This window comes from Lissotriton vulgaris, chromosome 3_1 (assembly GCF_964263255.1).
Source record: "Lissotriton vulgaris chromosome 3_1, aLisVul1.2, whole genome shotgun sequence".
NCBI classification, from domain to species: Eukaryota; Metazoa; Chordata; class Amphibia; order Caudata; family Salamandridae; genus Lissotriton; species Lissotriton vulgaris.
Window position 1 is genome coordinate 2,098,960,044 of NC_141689.1, and position 24,618 is coordinate 2,098,984,661.

The 24,618-nt window shown below is 47.1% G+C and overlaps 1 protein-coding gene across 1 annotated transcript in view; it reads left to right on the forward strand.

Moving 5' to 3' along the window:
* The window catches only part of SCFD2 (sec1 family domain containing 2), a 1,876,913-nt gene that overhangs the window by 264,356 nt on the left and 1,587,939 nt on the right, over nucleotides 1-24,618 (forward strand). Inside the window, exon 4 of the mRNA XM_086962651.1 lies at nucleotides 10,747-10,922. Within this exon, the coding sequence (XP_086818777.1) occupies nucleotides 10,747-10,922 (176 nt within the window). The remainder of the gene's footprint in view (nucleotides 1-10,746; nucleotides 10,923-24,618) is intronic.

The following is a 24,618-nucleotide window of genomic DNA, read 5'->3' on the forward strand; positions in this document are numbered from 1 at the left end:
ATGAGGGCGGTAGAGTGAGGGCGGTAGAGTGGTAGAGTGAGGACGGTAGAGTGAGGGCGGTAAAGTGGTAGAGTGAGAGCGGTAGAGTGAGGGGGGTAGAGCGGTAGAGTGAGGGCGGTAGAATGGTAGAGAGGGCGGTAGAGTGGTAGAGTGAGGGTGGTAGAGTGGTAGAGTGAGGGCGGTAGAGTGAGGGCGGTAGAGTGAGGGCAGTAGAGTGAGGGCGGTAGAGTGGTAGAGTGAGGGCAGCAGAGTGGTAGTGTGAGGGCGGTAAAGTGAAGGCAGTAGAACGGTAGAGTGAGGGCGGTAGAGTGGTGGAGTGAGGGTGGTAGAGTGAGGGTTGTAGAGTGGTAGTGTGAGGGCGGTAGAGTGGTACAGTGAGGGCGGTAGAGTGGTAGAGTGAGGGTGGTAGAGTGGTAGAGTGAGGGCAGTTGAGTGGTAGAGTGAGGGCAGTAGAATAAGGGCGGTAGAATGATGGTGGTAGAGCGGTAGAGTGAGGGCGGTAGAGTGGTAGAGTGAGATTGGTAGAGTGAGAGTGGTAGAGTGAGGGCGGTAGAGTGAGGGCAGTAGAGTGAGGGCGGTAGAGTGGTAGAGTGAGGGCAGTAGAGTGGTAGTGTGAGGGTGGTAGAGTGAAGGCGGTAGAGCGGTAGAGTGAGGGCGGTAGAGTGGTGGAGTGAGGCTGGTAGAGTGAGGGTTGTAGAGTGAGGGTTGTAGAGTGGTAGTGTGAGGGCGGTAGAGTGGTAGAGTGAGGGCGGTAGAGTGGTAGAGTGTGGGCGGTAGAGTGGTAGAGTGTGGGCGGTAGAGTGGTAGAGTGTGGGCGGTAGAGTGGTAGAGTGTGGGCGGTAGAGTGGTAGAGTGTGGGTGGTAGAGTGAGGGCGGTAGAGTGAGGGCGGTAGAGTGGTAGAGTGAGGGCAGTAGAGTAAGGGCTGTAAAATGAGGGTAGTAGAGCGGTAGAGTGAGGGCGGTAGAGTGGTAGAGTGAGAGCGGTAGAATGAGGGTGGTAGAGTGAGGGCGGTAGAATGAGGGTGGTAGAGTGGTAGAGTGAGGGCGGTAGAGTGGGGCGAGACACCTTCCCCATATAGTATGAAGACTCCAACAGAGCCTATTGTCTTCATGGCGGAAGGTCTATAGTAGAAGACACCGACAATCATGCAACGAAAGACAGCAACACAAATGCGGTGGCATCAATCACTGTACAGTTACTATCACATCATTTACCAAACCAATTGTGCATTCAGCGTTGTCAAGGTAGATCCTGTAACGTATCGTGACGAAAATAGCTCTAAGGCAGGGCACCTCGCTTGTATGAAGAGGGACTTTGACTAATTAATCATTCTGCAGTTATTCCTTTAAACACATGTCTAAACCACTCTAGGAGTGCAAGACTCTTAAACTCTCACATTGCAGGCACGTTAAACTATGAGTTTGCAGTGGCTCTTGCTTTTTATCAAGCATTGCTATGTTTTAAATTTGAATGTTCTGATTTTCAAGAAGTTCAGTGACCCACCGCACAGCCTGATTTAACGTCTCCTAATTATTTTCTGTGTTATGTCCATAAATGCATTCATCTTGGAAATGCCGAATCTAATCAGCCTCTTAAAATACCTAAATTCAAATATGTGGGAGGAATCGTTTCACATATTTCTGACACGTAGCTTGCCAAGTACTGAATACAAAAGTGTGCACCTTCTAACACTGTAAAGAAGACTCTGTTTTCCAGCAAGTGAACATAGCCAGTTAGAAGCAAGCCACAAGACCATGCTCTTCATTCAGTTAAGAATGCGTAACCCATGAAAATACACCCATGGTGAAGTGCAAAGTTTTTCTTGAGGCTGTGGAAGAGTGGTTTTAGCCTTAAACCATTCACTAAATGAACCCAGTAACACGACGTGCAGAGGGCACTGATAAAAAAAACAAGAGGATGGGGGGCGTGTGGGAATTAGGTTAACAAGCTCTCGGCATTGTTGTTGCGGGGGCGGGGGAGCGCATTCCTTTGAAGTCTGATGGGGGGGGGGGGGACCCTAAAAGGGTTTCAATTCACATGGCACACTTTCAGTTCAGGGTCACGCTTTCAGTTCAGAAGTGACAGTGTTGATCTGGGAGGTCAAAACAGAGATTTGCACGCTTTTAAGGCATAAATTCGAATATGTATAGGAGCATAGCAAAATAGCAGAGCACAGAGAGTGAGGCAGCTCATACCCAGTGGATTTAGGAATCCATTCCATTAAAAAAAAAAACAAGTGTGAGAGAGCAGAAAGGAGTGGAGCTAGGCTGCAGCCTCGAAAAGCTCTCGGCAATGCTGTGGCGGGGCGGAGGAGCGCATTCCTTTGAAGTCTGATGGGGGGGGGCGGGGAGCGGCTTGGGAGCGGCTTCCTTTGAAGTCTGATGCCGAGGCTCAGACAAATGGTGTATGGTGTGCGATATACGATGTGGCTGGTTATGTGCACGCGCCTGGCTCACATGAACTGCACCTAATCTGCAGTTTGGGTAGACTTTTGAAAGCCTCTTACTATAATCTCGCCGAACAATGCTTACGCATTGGTTCAGCGAGACCTAACTTCCTGTGCTTGCAGAATGTGTCACAAGTAAACTGACTCTATCTTGAGTGGAGTTGGAAGCAGCAGAGCATAGATTGTGCTGCTCCATAAGAAACAACGCAGCTGCTCTGTAGTGAAGAGACTGATCTCTAGCAACAGGACTCAGATTCAGACCTTTGCTCCATTCCCCCATCACCTGTGCTTCTGGGCGCTTTACCGTCCAGAGTCCTCTGTCCAGAGATCTGAGCCCGAAACACTATCTGTTAATCCACACAGTGCTCTGAGGGAGAGTGCTCTTTTTCAAGACCGTGGATAGCATCCTCTCTACCTTGTCTTCCATGTTCTGCTGAGATCCTTGCTGTACAGGCTTGCTCTTCTGTACTGAGATGTGAGTAATCCCAGCACTCTTACTGAAAGATTAGCAGTGCATTCAAGCAGTGTGACCTCTATGTAAGTCCTGGAATGTGGCCCGAGTGATTTTCAGCCGCGGTGATTAATTCAGGCATCCCTTCCATCATTTTGATGCTTGTTACTGGAGATGCCGTAAATGTGACCGGGCGGCCCATACTTAAGTCCATTGCTCGCTGTGCCACAGGACCCATGATCTAACTCACTGGTTAAGCGTAAGAAGGCTGAAATCTTTCTGAGGTTACTTGTGTTCCCCGCTGGAGGGGACCTGTCCTAGCCCTTTGTCTGAATAGTTGGGATTTGAACAAGGCTGGTTTGCATGTGTCTGGTCTTTGTGTACAGTGTCTGAATAAGTGAAAAACTATCGACTGAAATTCTGCCTGAGTGATCACCAGTGGCTGAGATTAATTATGTCCATAACTGTGTTGTCTATTGCTCTTATATGAGGACTCCCCTTTGCATATTACCGTAATCTGCTTTAATTTATACAGTACAGATTCAGGCATGCATATTGATAACTAAGGTTCGTTGTTGTCTGGGACCATTCAGGGATATGACGGCCTCATGCTTTTGATGTCTATTAATACCTGGTGCCATTGAGGCTGATTACCTCCTGGGGCCACGTATGCTCATTACTGCCTGAGACCACTGATGCTCTTTACCACCTGGGACCACTGATGCTCATTATCGCCTGAGACCACTGATGCTCTTTACCACCTGGGACCACTGATGCTCATTACTGCCTGAGACCACTGATGCACCCTACCTCCTGGGACCGCTGATGTTCATTTCTGCCTGAGACCACTGATGCTCCTTACCTCCTGAGCCCACTGATGCTCATTACCGCCTGACACCACTGATGCTCATTACCTCCTGGGACCATTGATGCTCCTTACCGCCTGGGACCACTGATGCTCATTACTGCCTGAGACCACTGATGCTCTTTACCACCTGGGACCACTGATGCTCATTACTGCCTGAGACCACTGATGCTCCTTACCTCCTGGGACCACTGATGCTCATTACTGCCTGAGACCACCGATGCTCCTTACCTCCTGGGACCGCAGATGCTCATTACTGCCTGAGACCACTGATGCCCCCTACCTCCTGGGACCACTGATGCTCATTACTGCCTGAGACCACTGATACTCCTTACTGCCTGAGACCACTGATGATCATTACTGCCTGAGACCACTGATGCTCATTACTGCCTGAGACAACTGATGCTCTGTACCTCCTGGGACCACTGATGCTCATTACCGCCTGAGACCACTGGTGCTCTTTACCTCCTGGGACCACTGATGCCCATTATTGCCTGAGACCACTGATGCGCCTTACCTCCTGGGACCACTGATGCTCCTTAACTCCTGGGACCACTGATGCCATTACTGCCGGAGACCACTGATGCTCCTTACCTCCTGGGACCACTGTTGCCATTACTGCTTGAGACCACTGATGCTCCTTACTGCCTGAGACCTCTGATGCTCATTACTGTCTGAGAACACTGATGCTCTTTACCTCCTGGGACCACTGATACTCATTACCGCCTGAGACCACTGGTGCTCTTTACCTTCTGGGACCACTGATGTTCATTACTGCCTGAGACCACTGATGCTCCTTACCTCCTGGGACCACTGATGCTCATTACTGCCTGAGACCACTGATGCTCCTTACTGCCTGAGACCACTGATGATCATTACTGCCTGAGACCACTGATGCTCATTACTGCCTGAGACCACTGATGCTCATTACTGCCTGAGACCACTGATGCGCCTTACCTCCTGGGACCACTGATGCTCCTTACCTCCTGGGACCACTGATGCCATTACTGCCTGAGACCACTGATGCTCTTTACCTCCTCGAATCATTGGTGCTCATTCATTCCCTGAAAGTGTGAGTGGGGGGAGGGGGCGAGTTGCGGTAATAACACAACAAACATTTTTTCTACAACTTTTTTCGCATGTGGAGTCCAAGAGGTGGAGCTAACGGCTCGCCTAACGTGTAGAACACACATTGAATGTGGGTTTAGCGATGAGCTCTAAATGAGCCCATATGTGGACGTAATTCCAACTGTCAATGTATGAATGCTTGTTTTTTTCATTATTTCAATTTATAACCTTAAAAAAAGCCTCTCAAATAAACGTTCTCCACTGTACACGAATCACGCAGAAGTAAACATCTGTGTGCACAGTTGTAACAAGCTCTCTTCTGAGAGCGCTCATGGACCGTTTCTTTTGTTCTCTCAGTATTGGTTTGCGAAGACAGCTGTGTATAATGGCTTCCAAAGGGCAGACCGCAAGTGTGATGGAAGGCCCTGCGCATTTCGTCATAGTTTGAAGGTTACCAAACGCCGTATAAATCTGCCCAACAGCTCGAAATTAAAGGCAGCCCGGCCGAGGGCTCCTGCGTTCGCTCAGGACACATCTGGCAGCCGTTAGCCTGTCTCACTGCGCTGCCTGAACTGGGAAATCTCTTTGCTGCCCTTCCCTAAGACTCTTTCTTCTTAGGAGTTTTCTAAAAATTTGAAAACATAGGTTCACTATTCCACTTCTAATGTGTGCTTCATCTTCTTTGTTTGGAAGCTGCAATCTTTTACTCGTCGTTTGTGGGAAATGACGCACCGGAAATGAGTGGTTGAACCTTGAGCAATGCACTTAAGAGCCGACAGTCGTCATAGGGCAAGACCACGGCGGCACCAACGGTGACAGTGAAGCAATGTATCCTTATGATTAATCCACTTAGAGCAGTGGCGTGACACCGTTTATTCTCCTTAGTAAACAACGTGGTAGTCAGTCACATATAAATATCTGAACTACAATTATATTAGTAAAACACTAAGCATAGGAGGCAGGTTTAAAGCGACCCCGTTCCATGGAGGCTTTGGGACAAGAGATCCTCAAATACACATTGAAAACGATGTCTAGAAGTAAATGACAGTTTAAAACTGCACACATAGGCTGCCATGGCAGGCCTGAGACATGGTTAATGTGCTGTTTAAGTGGGTGACAATCAATGCTGCAGGCTTACTAGTAGCATTTCATTTAAAAGTCTTGGGTACATGTAGTACCACTTTACCAGGGATTTATAAATAAATTAACTATGCCAATTGGGTATAAGCCAATGATACCATGATTAGGAGGGAGAGCACAAGTACTTTATCACTGGTTAACAATGGTAAAGTGCAGAGAGTCCTGAGGCCTACAAAAACAATTAAGCAAAATGGTAGGAGTGAGGGGAAAAAGGCTGGGTGGGACCCTGGAGAGAAGGAAAGGGCCAACAGTAACATTCTTCCACCCTGGTATTTTTTAAAAAAAAGCACAACATATGTCCCATAAACATTATTAGAATAAACATTTCCATAAATTGGAACACTATAATTTTTACAATCAAAAAATAATGTTGAGAATAATCTAAAATGGAAAGATAAATTCAAATTACATTCAAATGATTCTTAAAAAAACAGGCACATTATAATTAAAAGGTAAAATAGCGTGAATACATATCTCTGTAAGGAGCAGCCTATAAAATAGGAAGAGCGGAGGCTGTAGGAGGGTAATGTAAGCGCATGATAATCTCTACCTCTGGTATTAACTGTTCATCTACTCCTCCTGCCTCGCATCAACCTATCATTGCTACTTTTGAGCTCTTTTCGTCCACCTACTACATCATCTATTGTATATTGTTCACCCAATATTTATCCCCTGTACTTTTTCCGTATGCATTCCTTGTACATGTTCATTGTGCATAGTCTGTAAAGCGCTCTGATACCTTCAACTCAAGTTTGCGCTATATAAAACTAGAAGAAAAAAAACCACTATCTTTTCACTACGAATATCTGGAAATGAAACTATTGCCAGAAAGAAAGAATTTCTAGTGGCTCTTTCAGTTGGGGAGGTGTCTTAGTGCTGGCCATGGCAGAGGTAGAGGAAGTTGGAATATGACATCGTTCCACCCCTCGTTCCATTGGAAGACCACTGATTCAGAGGCTGGCTAGCCCATGCCAAATACCATTCATTCGTGGTCAATATTGTAAAGATGGAATTCTGTCACAACAAGAGGGAGGAAACTTATTAATACAACGTTTAAGTCATATAGTTGAGCCACAGTATTTTTGTGGGGGCATATTTTATCTTCTTTCACCAGGAAAGATGATGTGTAGGTAATAGTCAGCTCAGGGCCGGCTTTAGCACTGGTGGCACCCAGTGCGACAATGTTTTTTTTGGTGCCCCCCAAGTGACTACACCCATCACGTATTCCCTCTTTACCACCCTATAACAGACTCCATAACCACTAACTCTCAGATGCATTTAATTCATTTTTTTGTGTCACTCATAGAAAATGAATGGTGTCAGAACACTTTCCATAACACACACATTACACAGGGACTATTAATCATAGGTGTGTAAATCAGTGTATAGGAAATGTTACATAAGACAGATGTCAACAAGGGCTGGATTCACATGTCATCTATAGAGGTAGGCAGTATAGTTGAAGAGTACTTGATCTGGAGAAGCACAAACTCTGAATTTAAAATGTAGCAAAATGGATTGGGGCTCTCTATAATAACAAGAACTGATTTGTACCAAATGAACCCCTTTTGCAACATTAGAATAATGAGTCTGGGGGAAAAATCCATACACTCTAATCTATACCTTGAAGTCTGTACGCAGTTCTTTGATGTCAGTTAATAGCTCACTGTAAACTGCAACTAACAAAATGAAGTCTCTGACAAAGGCATTAACCTACTGACCTGTTTACATTACATTCACTTTGTGATCTGCATGGTACATGTTCTTTGCAGCAGGCATTTTAACCGTCTGCCCTACCTTTCCATGAATTAAAACTTCTATTAGACACAACTCCGATCTCGCCAGGAAGGCAATTAATCACTGGAGTTTTCTTGACATTTTAATTGTTGACTGAAAATTTCTGGAGGCCAAGAATGTGGCAGCAGGTGCTTTTAAGCACAATATAAACTAGCAAACAGGCGCTCCCATGAGAAGTCAGCACCCAGTGCGTTGGCACTGGTCGCACCGCCCTAGAGCCGGCCCTGAGTCAGCTGTTTGTAAAGACTGATACTTCATAATGTTGAGACAGCATCCCTGCACTGCCTACCCATCCCCAAAAAACTGCTACATGTGCATTGATGGATCATTTGTGTAGGAATAACTGGACAGATGTCTAATTTTCTTTTGCTTAGGGAGAGGGTAGCACAGTTATTTCCTTCTAAGTAGGTTTATAATCAGTTGGGATCCTGCAATGCCTTGTTCAAGGTTGAAAGGGCATGACTACGTTGACCTGGCTCCTACGGGATACTACCTCTTAACCCCATGTACTTTCATTGGATTACATTATCCGACCAGCGGCGTCTGGCAATTATTTAGAGTGGTGGGGTGGGTGGTACTAAAATAATAAATAAATAAATGGCGCTTACTTCCTGTTTTGACACACAGTGTCCTCCTCCTCTCTCCTCGAAGCTCCAGGAGACTGCACTACCCAATCCTAGTACTGCTCTCACAGCATGAGAGAAGCGTCAGGATGAGGGAGCTGCCTCTCCCAGCGTTCTCAAAAGTGCTGGAGGCCTGTGCTTTCTCTAACTCAGCCGTCTAGGACAGCTCGGTTAGAGTAGTTTAACCTCTTGGCCGCGGCGGTAATTCGGCCGCAGCGCTGGGGGGGAGGGGGCCGCGCAGCGCCACCATGCTCGTGACGGAACCACTCCGCCACGAGTCACGGGCGTGCTGTGCTTGTGACGGAGTGGTTATGTCACGGCCCCGCCCGCTCAATAGAATGCGCCGCGCAGGCGCAAAATCACTGCAGCGCAGGCGCGGCGGCAGGGCCGTGACGGAACCACTCCGTCACCTGCACAGCGCGTCCGTGGCTGGTGACGGAGTGGTTCCGTCACCAGCATGGATATGGTTAAAAAGCTTATGTCTGGCTGGCCTTCACAAGACAGTCGGCCAAAAAGACATGCACATTTTAAACTGAAGTGCACAGCTCCATGCTGCCACTCAACAGCAATGGCCCCGCCCTGTCCTGACACTCGGTTCAGGACGGGTTGCTGAAAAATAAAATCGTAGTAAATAACCTTTATTACCATTTTATTTGTCAGGTCTGGGGGCAATGTTTTTGGCAGGCAACGCTCCTCTGCTCTTGTGGAGGAGCCGCTCCTGTATCTGGGAGTCATGACTGCCATCCCCATCTCAGCCACATTTCCTCTGTCTCTAAAAACCTAATGATGGATTCCAAGGCACTGTGGGACTCTCCATTTGTTTTTAAGACATTTCTTCTGAAAAGTCAGCTTTTTTCTTGTCACCATCTACTGCAGAGTTTGAGTGAGATTCACCATGCTTTAGCATTATGCCTCTTTTCATGGTGCCGCTGCCGTATGTGTCGATGTCTCTAGCCATAGTGTCCTATCACTCAAAGTGTGCTAGAGCATTATCAGCTTCTGATACATAGACTTACTGTGTGTGGTAGAGCTCTTCATCCACCACTTTCCTGGCTCTGTTGTAGGAATGTCGTCTTTCCTGGTTGTGGTGGGCAGTTCATCAAAGTCTGGGTGATTCTGACTGGATAAGTGTTGAATCTTAGTGAGCATGTGGTGCTGTACTGCAGCAAAGGTTTGCACCCCAGTCACTTCACTAAAGGTATGTAATGCAGATCGGAAAAAGAGTCTTCCACTGGGGCTTGGATTAACAGGTTCTATTAAAAAAAAATATATGTGGCTCGGATGCTACCCTCTGAAAGGGTTCAAGAGCACTTTGCTTAAAGGAGAGACACCTTCAGGTGGACAAGTCTTAGAGAAGATACCCCCTTGCAGTGAATTAGTATTTCTACTACGCATGTCCAACAGGTAGATGATGATGTCGGAGGCCCCTCTCTGATCCCTTAGCTGTTGATTAACAGAAAGCCACTGTAAAACTATCCCTGAGATACCAGCCCATTTTCCTAGCGTTCTTCTCTGTTTTGATCTGCTTTTGTAGTTATGCCCGAAAAGTCCCTTGTCTGGTCTTTTGGTCCACTTGATATGGGGTGGTTGGGAGCACAGCCAGCCCCAGGGAGCTTCCTGCTTTGTCTCTTCTCTCCACTGTTTCCCTCCTATCACCCTCCTCTTCTTCCGATTTTCGGTGTTAAGACTGGCTACTTGTTTATTTTCAGGACGCCGCGCCTGCCTTTTACAAGGCCACGGCTTAGGTAACATAACATAGCAGAGCATAACATAACATAACACACCATAAAATAACATAGCCTAGCACAGCATAACATAACATACGTGACCAATCCAGGCCACTATAAAACTATTAGGCAACACTGAACCACCGAGCAAACTGGTGGCGGAGCCTAGCGTTAAAGGCCAACCTTCACATACTACCGCGTCACTATCACAATTCTAATAAAATAAGGATGAGGCAAACAATTAATAATGAAGACACAAAATAATTGCCCAAAACCTTCGTTACTTACACACATCTTTGTACATAAGCGGATCTTTCTCGTAATCGTAAACAATCAGGTAAGTGGGAAAGCAGTCCTGATGAGGCAGCAGGATAGGGGCAGAGTCCATGCTTTCAGTGATAAGTTACTAAGAAACCTGAAAGGGTCCCGGATATCATCATAGGGTCCACCAAACTACACAAAAGGGTACACATCAGGGCAGTGATGAAGCCCCCTAGAGGTGGCCATGGCCTAGTCATGGCAGTGCTGCCCCAGCTGAGAGTGATTCTTACTGGAACCAGCTGCTGCTGTATTTGTTTTTGGACATTTCATGAACAGCAACACATTTTGAACTTTATTTTCTCTACAGGTCGAGTCACAGCAGAACAGCTTAGCTCCTACGTTCAACTGTTCAAGAACAACCTCCAAGCCCTGGAAAACCACTGTGGCCTCTTGCAGCTTGGATTGGCTACGTCTCAAACATTGAAGCACCCAAATTATGCCAAATGGGACAACTTCTTGGCATTCGAGAGGCTTCTCTTGCAGGTAAGGTACTTTTTAAAAATAATTTCTCAACAAATTCCGTGATCGCCCAGTTTTTTCTATTGGTGCATTATGAACATCCCTCGGATGGCACTCATCTGTGTGTTGGTCTGATTGCTGATAACTTGTATAGAAGCTGGCTTTTTCCCAGTGTCTGTGTGTCAAATGTAATACACAAATGTGGTGTTTCCTATATTTATTTGCGTGCCTTTATATATATATATATATATATATATATATAGATATATATATATATATATATATCTATATATATATATATATATATATATATCTGGAAACACTCAAACCACTTCCTGATGTCTCTCAGCAGCAGACAGGCGAGGAAAGAGACATAGACCTCCGAGGTATTCAAGTGGGCAGTGATTTATTTTAAGTGACCCAACACAACGCGTTTCAAGCCCGTAAGCCCTTGATCACGCGTCACAGTTTGAATACACCATCATCTTTATTTAAAGTGTAAGAGTGCTCCTCCCACTGTTTGCGTCATAGATCACATGTGCAACAACATAGAAAACATCCTGCTGTATTATTACCACTAGCATTAACAACGTTTTTCAGAAAGGCATATCACTGTTGACACGCGACAATTAATTGATGTAGTCATATTTAAATACATACATTGCAATGACATATAAATTGCACGAGTGCCACTGAACTTATTTAAAATAATAAATACAGTTCAATTTCTTTAAAACTACTTCTCTACAAAGGATCAATCCCTTTGTATTTGCCGTTTTCTTTGTCATTGAATATGGGGAAATATATAACCGGTTAAATCCGTTTATAATCTACCCCTATATTATCTAATGCGCCATAAGATATCGGTATAGTTAAAACAGTTCTTTTGGTTTTCGCACTGATATATATATATAATATTTTTTTTTCCAAATGCGCTGCCTCCTGTTTTGTAAAACAGCACGCCGTGGACAACAAACTTTGAATCAACGGTGATTTATTTGAAATCGCTTCGTCAAGAATATATATATTTATTCTTTTTGCGGACCCTTAGCACCTGTCAAGCATCCCCAAAATAAAACACTCAAAAGCTGTCTGGGTGCCAGACTCAGAAAGTTTTGATTAAGGCCCTTGTTGCAGCAGGACAACAAATGTACAGTAAAGCCAATCACAGCTCTACTGAATGCGTCACAAAATCAAGTGACAACCATGGCCACGATATCAAGTGACTGAATATCGAGCTGCAACAATACTGAGTGCAGGATATTGTCCACACCCATATCCTGAAGGTATAGTGGTAGTTGGTATTCAGCACTCAATATTGTGGTAGAACACCTCTGAAAAGCCGGTATAGGCACATGATATTGGGACCCTCGGCCTGCTGTGCCAGCTGCTTCTTCTATTTTAAGAGTTCAACTTCTCTTTCATTTCTCTATTTCTCGGTGTTCTTGCTGTGCAGCATACCTTTGAATTGGTGATGGAGTTGGATTGTGGATTTACAGACAGACACTAAGTCCGCAGTGGCTATACGGTGACTGTTCCTGTTGATAATTGCTTGGCATGGTGCATTCTGGGCTTTGTAACCGGGTGATCTGGTGGGTTGATAGGCTTGTACTTCTGTGTAGTACATTTGCTGACGCCTAGAACATACTAAAAAAAACTTGCCATTGAACGCAGGATGTTAAATGCAGGTTTGGAGTGCACAGAGGCTGGTGGGATTATTTTCGTTTATTGTTATTTTATTTTTGTTAGCCTATGTTGCACCCTTTTGTTTCAGTGGAAGCTAAGCACTGGCTGGGAAGCACTAGATGCTTGTGTTAAATGTGCAACAATATGATTCTTTACCTGCTGGGGTCTCCTGATGTCAGTTATCAGCCATCAGCATGTAAACCCCCTCCCTCAACAGCAGATTGAAGGCCTCCTTTCACCTCCCACTAACAGCCTGCTCCTCACTGGGCCGAGATTCCAACCCCATGTGCTCTGTTGCAACTCCAGCTCACTCTTCTTCTGTTGTTTCCTGGCTCACAGCACATTGATCTTGCACCGCTCACTGCCACTGGGCATATGGTTAGTACCAGAGAATCTCAGGCGCTTTTTGTGACATGACCCCATTTTCTGCTTGTGAAAACAGTTCAAGACTCAACTACAGAAATATTTAATCAGGAGACTGACCAGTACAGTACAGTAGCTGTGCATTATTTATTTATTGATATGTATGTCTTTTTAGTACATTTTTTTTTTTAATAATTTGTTTTTATTGCAGAATTAGAAACCATTGCATATAATAGATCAACCAGTACACTCATGGTGTCCCCACGCTTGGATAAAATAAACAGTAAATCGTACACAGCCATTTAGCCCTTATCCCGGAGGCCGGGCGGCGTAGTAATCCATACTTCCAGCAAGAACATCACAGTGAGCATCCCATAGGGATGATTGGTCAATAACAGCTTTACGTATCTGCGTTTTACCCCCCTAAACTCCTAACCCTCCCCCCACACCAGCCCGCAGTCACTAGCATTCCAGTTAGGCGAGCGATACTCGTAATCCCGGACCCCAGCCCATCTGATGGTGGGCCCCTATCGTGTTGGTCTAATGTGTCCCTATCCCTCCCTCGCTGCCTATCCGTGCCCTCCTATCACGCTAGGGACACGTCCAACCCCGGGAATAACTGCTGTGCCTCCTGACCTGGGCCTCGGTGCCTAATGCTACCCCCAAACAACCCCCTCCCCCCCCCTGCAACCGCTGACGATATGGGCCATGTTCCTATCTCTATAATGGGGCTCGCTACAGATCGATTGATGCAGTTACACTCACAAGCCTCATGGAGCCCGTATACACAAATAGCTTATTCTTCGTCCTCCACCATGGAATCACGCAACGCCTGGACTATTATCTCCCACGCCCTCGCCATTTCTAAGCTCTTTTCATTATCAATCTTGACTGCCTGTCTCATTCGGAGCACACTCTCACATTCAGACCATCTCAGCAGTTCATTCACCCATCTCCTCACTGATGGCCCCTCCCTGGACTTCCAGTGCCAAGTGATTTCCCTCTGCGCCAGTATAAGCCCCAGATCAATGAATTTACTCGTCACCTTGGTATTCTTCGTGTGTGGGAACCAGAGCAACAGACACGCCGCCATGTCAAAATCCACCTCCCGATCAGTCACTGCATTTAGGAGTTCCCCAACCTCCAACCAGTATGTCTCCAGCTTTGGACAGTCCCACAACAAGTGATCTATATCAACCTCCAATGCCAGGCACCTCGGGCATCGCGCCTCCTGCACCCGGAAATACCGTTTAATCTTCTCCGGGGTCAAGTAAGCCCTATGCAGGACGTAAAAGTGTACCTGTTGAAAGCGTGCATTCCTTGGCCCCTTCCATGTGCGCTCCAGGATATGTCCCCACACCGTGTCTGGGATGGGCCTACCTATGCTAACCTCCCATTTCGATTTCAGGCCTAGGAGCGGATCCAACCCCTCGTGCAACATCCTATTATGGAGGCAGGTCACCGCTTTAAATGTACCTGCAGCCATCACGACATACTGACAGGCCATGGTCGTTTCCGGCTCAAGGAGCCCCCTTTCCAGTGTTTCTGCACTGCCGCCACCACAGCCGCATGCAAGAGGAAGCTCCCTTCCGGCAGCCCAAACTGTTCCTGCAGCGTCTGGAAGGGGACCAACGTTCCATCGATATACAGATCACCCACCATCTGCAATCCCAGTTCCTCCCATTCCAGCAGCGGAGACCAATCGCCACCATGTGGCAGCGCGGTCAGCATTCCCAATGGTATCTCCGGTGCATAAGGTCAGGACGTCTTTGCTCTCTTCAAACTCCTATGCCAACACAACCTGAGTGTCTTTTCCTCCATAGTGAGGCCTCGTAACTCTAATTTCTGCTGCATGATAATGTAGGCCAGGACGTGACGTTGTATACCATTCCCTCGTTCGTGTTCCGGCCCTCTGAACACACTAGCCACGTGCTGTGTAAGAACCTGAAGCTGCGCAGCCAAATAGTACAATTCAAAATCGGGGACTGCCATCCCCCCTCAAGCTTGGGCCTAAGCAAGGTGTTCAGAGCTACTCTACGTCGTCCGTGCCCCCAGAGGAAGTCGATTATCATCGTCCGCAGGTCCTTAAAGATCCTCTGAGGAATCCAAATGGGTAGCGTGCGGAAATAATAAAGTAACCTTGGGAGCGCCACCATCTTCAATAGAGCTACTCTACCCAGTACTGACAAAGGGAGGGAGGCCCAAAAAGATATACAGCCTCTCAGTGCTCTTATACAACACCCAATGTTACCCTCCAACAGATTCGCGACCTCATGGTAGATGCGGACTCCCAAATAAGTGAAACAAGATGGCTCCCAGACCACACCCAAATCACGAGGCGGGCATGGTGTGTCCGCCCTAAGCGGAAAGACGCAAGTCTTCGTCCAATTCACCATAAGGCCCGACAACCGACCAAACTCGGATAACATATCCATCGCTCCCTCCAGAGCCTGCTCTGCATCCGCCATATACAACAGCAAGTCATCCGCATATAGAGATATATAGTGCGATTGCTCGCCTCGTTCAATCCCCCGGTACATGACTCCTGACCTGGCTCGTGCTGCTAATGGTTCCATTGCTAGTGCAAACAGCAATGGGGATAGCGAACACCCCTGTCTCGTCCCTCTACAAACCGGATAATCCGCGGACACAAGAGTGCCCAGGCGCACCCTCGCTGTAGCCGATGCATATAACACTTTCGTCCATCTACGAAACCCCTCGTCAAGACCAAACTTCACCAGGACTTCTTCCAAGTAGACCCATTCCAGGCTATTAAAGGCTTTCTCAATATCCACAGATAACACTGCCGGATCACCGTCTGCGTCCGCAGCGCCATCCAATATCCCAATTAGGCGACGAATATTGAGCGTCGTGTTCCTCGTAGGGATAAACCCTGCTTGGTCCCTGTGCACCAACCTGGTCATATGCGGAGCCAACCTGGTGGCTAGTATACGGCTCAATATCTTGTAGTCTACCGTCAACATGGACAAAGGCCTATATGACTTTACATCTGACGCCTCTCTGCCAGGTTTCAGCAATGGTACTATCAACGCCTCCTCATCGATCTGGGCAGACACCCCAACCTTATAGCCTCCTCGTACACCACCAGTAATCTGGGTGCCAGACTATCCACATACTTCTGATAAAATTCAATCGGCAAACCATCCACCCCGGGCGTTTTGTTCCTCGCCATGTGTTTAATGGCCGCCCTGATCTCGACGAGCGTGATAGGCCCTCCTAAGTCCTTCGCATTGTCGTCATCCAGCACCGGAAGCTGCATCGATTCCAAGTAATTACTGATCTCCAAGGCCTCCACCCCCAGTTGGCACTCATACAACTTCGCATAATAGGTCCGAAAACACTCCATCACCGCTGTCTGCGAATAAACCATCTCCCCCGATGCAGTCTTTATGCTCAAGATTGGGCAGCCTCTGATTTCAGGATTAGCGAGCCTGGCCAGGAGCGTGCCTACTTTATCCCTTTCAGCATGCGCTTTAATGGCATATTGCCTATAATCATAGCTTCGCAGCCGTTCCGTTTCAGTCGCCTCTTTGTCTTCCAATAACCGGGCTTGTAAGTCCGGTCGGTCCGGTCTACGCTGCTCCAGGCCCCTCAACACCTCTTCCGCTCTTGCAAGCGCATTCAACACCGCCGTTCGGGCAATCGAGAACCTACCCATACACACTCCTCTCACCACCACTTTCATCGCGTCCCATTCAGTGGACCTAGTATGAGCTGTACCCTCGTTTTCCCCAAAGTATTGGTCTATGCCCCGTTGGACCGCGTCACTAAACACCGAATCTTCCAAGGTGTCGGGCCGAAGCCGCCATGTTGGAATTGCGGATCTCGCACGTTGCCATTGTACGAATATCAACAAGGGATTGTGATCCGAGATGGTCCTGGTCAGGTATTCCATATGGGTGACCATTGCAGCCAGGAACCACTGCACAGGACCAAATCGATCCTGACGTGTAAAGCATGGAGGGCCGAGAAAAAGGAATAATCCCTACTATCCTGATGTTGCTCCCGCCATACATCCAGCAGTCCCCACCTCTCCTGCCAATCCTTCCTATGTGCAGCTAGTCTTCGTACCGGGGAATCAGCCAGTGGTGGGTGCGACCTATCCAGTGCCACATTAGTGATTGAATTGAAGTCCCCTCCCAGAATCACAGGACCCGCCAAGAAGGAGGCCAGTGAGCACGACAGGCCATCAAAGAAGCGAGCCTGGTCAACATTTGGGGCATATACACAGCACAAAACCACATCCCGGCCATATAACCTCCCCTCCATCACCACATATCTACCCTCAGGATCCACCAGCTGGTTCAACATCTGGAACGCTACACCCGCTCGAACCCATATCAGCACCCCTCTAGCGAACGCTGAATAAGTGGTACCAAAGACCTGATCTCGCCATCTCTTCTGTAGCGCAGTGCATTCTTGTTTAGTTAAATGAGTTTCCTGTAACATTGCAATCTGAACACCCCGCCTCACCAGATAAGCATGTACTTTGTGGCGCTTGATCATAGTTCGCAGTCCTCGGACATTCCATGTTAGGCATTTCAAATTAGGTAACGTCCCCTTGATGATCCTTAACGATCCAGTTCAGGTACCGCCAGTCAGTACCCACATCGCAGCAGTTGCTCCCCCCCGAAAGAATTGTAGAAAAAACTCCCTTAACCCACTCCCCAGGACAGAGCCTAATAACCCAGATTCAGCCCTGTTCCAAACCTTGAACTCAACACACATCAGTCTAATCTGTGGTCGCCATCACAGAAGGCCTTAAGGGCCCCAAGGGGGTGAGTTATCGCCGACCCAGGGCAGGCGAAGCCCGCGCCCCGCGCCTTCCATCCCACACTGCTTTTGCCACACCCTACCTGCCAGCCCTACTAGTACCAACTGAACATTTCTCCATGAGAAGCGCAGTATCATAAGTCCCATACATGAATTATTCATTAAAGATCCTGTCAGGCGTCTGTGGGGTGACCGCCGGGCCCTTCGAGCTCTCCGCCTCCGATAGTTCCTCCCCGGTCCTGCCTCCTTCCTCACCAGAGTCCGATCCAACCAGTTCACTCTCCTGTTGCCAGCGCTCCTCTCTTGTCCGCAGCCATTTGACCTTCCCGTTTCGCTCTCTGAAGCTTGTACGCGAGCGGATTCGTTGAGACTTCCGGATCTGAAGCGGTTTAGGCCTCTCCCGCTGACTTTTACCAGTTCTGTCCGTGCCGGCGCGATACAATAATTCTAGCCACGACCACACTTCATCAGGAGTCTGGAAAAATTGAGTGTTCTCATCCAGGACTACTCGTAGCTTAGCCGGGAAGAGCAATGAGTACTGAATGCCCTCCTCCCTCAGCTCCTTTTTTACCGCCAGGAAGGATGCCCTGCTCTTCTGAACTTCTTGCGTATAGTCCGGGAATATCGTGACTCGGCTATTTTCCACCTCAAATGGGCCCAGTGCTCGAGCCCTCTGGATTAACAGGTCCCGATCTTTATAGTGTAGGAGCTTCACCGCCATCGGTCTAGGAGGGCGGCCGAGCGCCGGTGGGCGAGCCGGCACCCTATGTGCCCGTTCCAGTGAGAAGAAGGATGAGAGGCCCTCCGGCGCCACCACCGTCCGAAACCAGTTCTCCATGAAAGCCACTGCATCATCCCCTTCGATTTTCTCCGGCAGGCCTACGACCCGTACGTTGTTCCGATGATTACGGCTTTCGGCGTCCTCCGCTCGTCTCTCCAACGTGTCCTGGCGGCTGAGGATGTCTGCAATTTTATGTTCCGCGGTCACTACCGCCGGTTTCAGGTCTTGAAGCAGTTGCTCATGGTCCTTTACTTTGTCCGCCAGCTTAGCATGATCCGCCCTCAGGAGACCCAGCCCCGTGGCGACCTGCGCAATGTCCTGTTGCAAAGCCTCCTTAGTCGAGGTTATGGCCTCTAGAATAGTATCCAGGCGCTGAGTCAACCGCTGCTCCTGCTCCATCATCAGCGGGGAAGCTCGGGCCTCACCTTCACGGGACAGCGCAGTTGAGTCCTCCCGGTCCTGCTCCGCAATGGCTGCCCCGCCTGCAGCCGCCATTTTAGGTGCCTCTGGCGTCGTCACACAGCCGCCCCTGGCCTTCCTCCAGATCCCGTTATCCTCTGCCCGGGGATCGTGCGCACCAACAGTGATCGTGGGGCAGTCACCCCTGCCGTACTGGCAACTCCAGTAACCAGGAGTACCGTGGCCGCCCGCCTCACGGTCGCTAGGACCGGGACTAGGGGGGAAGGGGGGGAGGTATAAGCGGGTGCGTACAAGCTGTGCACCAGTCCAACACTGGCCTCCGTGCCCCCAGCTCCACCTCTCAGGCCCATTCGGGTGCGCCCCAGCTACACCAATCTGCTGGAGGCGGTTCGCACCACAGTCCGGGTCCAGTCCACCTCGGCCCAGAGACCACCGTCCCTGTCCGCCGCCATTTTCTTCCCGCTTCGCACAGCACCTCCGACTTCTTCTTTCGGGTCTCGGCGGTATATTCGGCCTCCCAAGAGCTCTCAGCCGCTCTCCGATGGTTCCCCAATACTTCACAGATAGATTTCGCCGATCAGGGATCCCCCAGGGTGTAGTTTTCAGGAGAAATAGCGGGACCCTGCGCGGAGCTGCAAGCTCACGCCGCCATCCCGATCGGCGTCCAAGCCACGCCCCCATGTCTTTTTAGTACATCTATGTAAGTAACAGGTAGACCAGTAGTAATGCTGGGAGAGAAATGGTATCGAACAATTAGCACCATTTGTATTTGGTAAAGCCATCTATGATTTTTGTGTGCATGTATTCACTATTACTAGCCACATACCCGTGTGAGCAAAGACGACCACGCTCTACACGCATGCGTATACTTCCATTTACATTGCCCTGAAGGCTTTCTGCCAGCACTGTGGCTTGCAGTTGGGCTGACACACCACAAACAAATCCAGAGTTGTATACAGAATTGAACATGGCCTAGTGCTACCATTACTACTGTTCAGCATCTCCTTTAAACCCCTTACGGGAACATGCACCTTGATGTAGGGTTCCACATTTAACCCTGTTAATATTTGGCTGTACCTGCTGACTGCTCAAGAAGATGCAATCTTCGCCATCTCTTCTAGGTAATGAAGATATTGTGGTACATCTGGTAGATAAGCCTTGATGATGCCAAAATAAGAATATTGCTATTTGCAACAATTCTTTATTAACATTTTCACAAGTTGTAATTGGGGTACAGACGCAAGGATAGTACAGAGGATCTGCTCATCAAGTTAACACATGATATAGGCATGTATAACATTATGCAGCAACTGCTTTCAACATCAAAAGAACAGTCACAAAAGCTCTTGGAAATCTGACCAAGGTAATTTATTACAGGCGAGGGACGGGGAGCCATCACGTGTAATAACTCACTGTTGAACATTTGCAAGAGTGTCTGTGACTGTTCTTTTGGATGTGGAGAACCCTTGCAGGATTTTGAGGGCCGCCAGAGCCTGTTACAGACCACAGTCGTAATGGGCTGGAGGAGATTGGGACTTTTCTCTTTGCCTTAGTGGAATATATAGGATTGGACTGTGTAGTGATGCAGGTCAACTCAACTAGTGAGATTGTTCGGCAGTGTTTGATACTTGCTATCGAACCTGGGTGCATGCATCATTCAACGTTATTGACAGATGAGGGTGGTAATTCAAAACTTTTTAACACAGTTAATTTGGTTAGGTTTTACTAGTAAGGACGTCTCAACCTGTGGCCTATAAATACAACATGTATTATAAATTAACAACATGTTTCATTTGACAATAACCATGAGAAGAGGATATAAGAAAGGGAACTATGCTAGACTCCACGTTAATGTCCTAACGAATTAAAATAAAAAACAAGAAAATTATAATTCCTTAGATGGTTAAATTATACTATTAGAGAGCAACAGATAATCTCGTTGGATTGTCTTTTTCAGCCAACTTCAGCTACAGTGGTCGATGTATTCTGCTTATATTTCAGTGTCGTGCATCTTTAGCAAGACAAAAGTTTTATTTAACTTCACATTGCTAAAAGTTAATGTAAAGTAAAACGGTTAGTATCAAACAGCAACATTTAAGGTGCCTTACTGGTTTCATAATTGTATTAATTAATCGTAGCATCCTGCTTTAGTGGGAAGCATATGCATTAATCAATCAGTGAGGTATGAGCTACAATACGTTTAAACCTTCTTCAATCAATCAATCAATCAGTGGAGTGGTGTGGCTCACTGGTTAGAGGCGGCAGACCCGTAAGCAGAGGACGGCCCGGGACCAGGGTTCGATTCCCGACGCGGCAGGGTCGTGGACCAGGGTCAGCGGGCTCGATAATTCTCGCCTCGGTGCCTACTCCAGTCAGGGACCACACTCGGCAACTCTGGGCATTAGCTTGCCTCATCTTCACAACGGACCCCCCAGACCGCCGGGGATGCTTGGTCGCACCTTAGAGATACCCATTAGGGACCATCTCTCAGGGTGAGCCAGGACGGGTTCCCCAGCGGTCGAAGCGCGGAGATACTCCTCCGGGAGTCGATTCTAGCCCTATATAAACCCACAATTAAATTAAATTCAATCAGATGTTTATATAGCATGGCTTCTCACGAGTGAGGGTCTCAAAGTGATGATCCGTCTGGGCGTGGAGGTTCATTAGAAGAGCCAAGTCTTGAGGTCCTTCCTGAACTGGGTCAGCGACGGGGATTGCCTGAGCTGGGGGGGCAGGGTGTTCCAGGTCTTGGCAGCGAGGTAGGAGAAGGATCTTCCTTAATTGGTACATCATTGTAATATATCAAACACAACCACCAAAAGGTCCTGCACAATTAATGAAACATTTGTGAGAATAAAGCAATATTTCTTAAATATTTTTTTATTTTACCCGTTAATTCGTCTGACCAAGTCAGCCAGACCAACATGTACATCAGAGAGCAGTATGGTCGAAATGCAGGGGGCAGATGGATGGCTAGCAATCCCTGCATATTTTGGACACCAGTGATGGTGCCAGTTCATGAATTTATAAATCACAATCTAAGTGTCCCTTAGTTTATAAATCTGCACATTCGTGCTTTAGCAAGACCATACAAAATGAAGTGTCATGCACCAAATTCAAATGTGTTAAATGGATGGCAACTAAAACAAGCATTATTTTTTCTTAACATGTATGTTAAAGGATCAAGTTAACAAGTTCAGGAGGTAATGAGGGAAATTCAGAAGAGTGTCAAGGTTGGCCAGCAATACAACACAATCGAAGATAAAGTAGAAGGGATTGTTTTACTGCCACTTCAGCACTTAACGTTTCAATTTGGGAAATGCAGCTCCTCTTTGCAAAGTAGAGTTTTGCACCAGATAGAGGCGAAGCGATATAAGCGCTGTTGGAAAACGATGAGGTGCACGTATGCCTTTCTCCAATTTTTACATTTTTACTCCATTTCTGCAAATCCCAATAGCCATTGGGCCACGTGCATCATTGTAAATTGTGGTTGCAAATCTGCCCCTTTGGGACCCCAAATGTTGCATTTGGGATGCATCATCCCAAATGCAAAAATCGCTAAAATTGTGATTACTTAAATTGCGATTGCATTTAGGGAATCCCAAATTGTAATTCCCTAAATGCAATGCAACAACCCCAAAAAATTGCAATTTCGCAATTAAGAAACGCAAATTACCATCTATTCAAAGTTGATCGTAATTTGCAAAAACTTTGAAAAATGCACAAAAGTGCATTTTTCAAAATTCTATGTTACACACATACATGTCCTTGGGGCAAGTGTGAGTGCAACATGTGTTGAAATTGCAATTTCAAGGGTACATCAGAGTGTCCTTTTGGCACCCTTGAAATTGCATGCACAATTTGCGAGTACCTATTTGGTACTCACAAATTGCACATGCAATTCCCATTGAGGCCCATAGGAATGAATGGGAAGCAACTCCTTATTTGCAAATCGCAATTTGCGAGTCGCAAATAAGGAATGTGTAGGAATTGCACATTTTCTTCGTAATTCGTACATGCATAAGCATTTCCGGTTCCTAAATTGCAATTTCTTAAAAATTGCAATTTAGGAATCGCAAATGAAGAATACAAAAGGGCTTGTAGTCACAAGAAGAGGTGCACTGCCCAAAAATTGCTACACCGGATAACTAGTCAGTAAGTGTTTGGGTGGTGCAAAGGGTGAGTGGAAAGCCCTTGGAACCACTCAAAGTGAGTAGTGAAACTACCAACTGCAGGAAAAGGGGTTTACCCAATGCACTCAGATAGTTACAAAATTGTTAAGTAACAAGAAAAGTTGTTCATTGGAGTCCTTTATTGTTTCAAACAGCCAGCCGACACGTGTTTCATCGCTATTGCGAATCCTCAGGGCTGATGGGGCTGTAGACAAACTGGTAGGTCGCACAGCTGTTTGGTCCAAACAGGAACACGGCCCGGAAGGAGGACACGTCTCGTTCTACACTCTCTCACGAAATTAGATGTCGGCGTGCTCAATACTGTCAACAGTCGTACCCGACTGAAAACTCTCGAGTGTTGGAAGTTACACTCGCTTCACTGGTTCCAGAACATTCACTTGGAACCTCTCAGACTACAGTTATGCAAAAAGACGTTTGAAGCTCACACATACGCTAGTCACAATACGTGTGTGGAGACCAGTGCTTAATTTTATTCTTATTGATGGTCCCGGGCCCGGCTGGGTCGGAAGTATCACCAGCTGTGCGACCTACCAGTTTGTCTACAGCCCCATCAGCCCTGAGGATTCGCAATAGCGATGAAACACGTGTCGGCTGGCTGTTTGAAACAATAAAGGACTCCAATGGACAACTCCCCCTCTGGAGATTCCTGAACATCCTATGTTGCTTTGTTCTTATTGTATTGAATTACTTTTCTTGTTACTTAACAATTTTGTAACTATCTGAGTGCATTGGGTAAACCCCTTTTAGGAATCGCAAATGCACAGTTTGATGCATGTGGCCCATTGTCCTTGTCGACCAAAGGGTATACTCTACTGCAAAAGACATAAGATCATTACATTCAAAATGCTCAATTACCACCCTGGCAAATGTAGTGTCCATGAATACAGGGCAGTAGTAAAGACCAGACTTCTAGAGCCGGTAACGATTACTCCACAGAGATGGTATTATGGTGCCAAGAATTAGACCCGCTCTAGCTTGCAGTAGAGTCTTTGCTTCTATATTTTGCCAGAGGAACATGACAGTGGATTATGGCTCTTACATAAAGAACTTTATTTTATGTCAGTTCAAACGGCTACTTTCAAACAATTTGCTATATGGCCCGACTGAGGTTTTGTAGGGCGATAACACTGTTGAGGAGCACCCGCATCTGTAGCCATCCTTTGCAGCACCAAACTGCCAGAACAACGACTTGTTGGGCTGAGCCACAAGTTAATAGGCATTTATTGTTTGGCAAGTGGTTTTCTTCTTTTTAAAGGGCACTCCACCAATTAGTGTTTACATTTAACGTCATAGTGTTGCATTGTATGTCAACCAGGCCTTTTTTGGCCCTCTAAGACCAAATCCCAGACTGCCACATTGGGCCTATATCAATGCAAGTGAAGGGTTGGAGCATTTCTCTGGCAGGATGTTCACCCATTCTTTTCCTTGTGTTGTGACAAATTTGTTCAAATTTCGTGTCTTCTCAGGCTAGAAGATTGTTTCT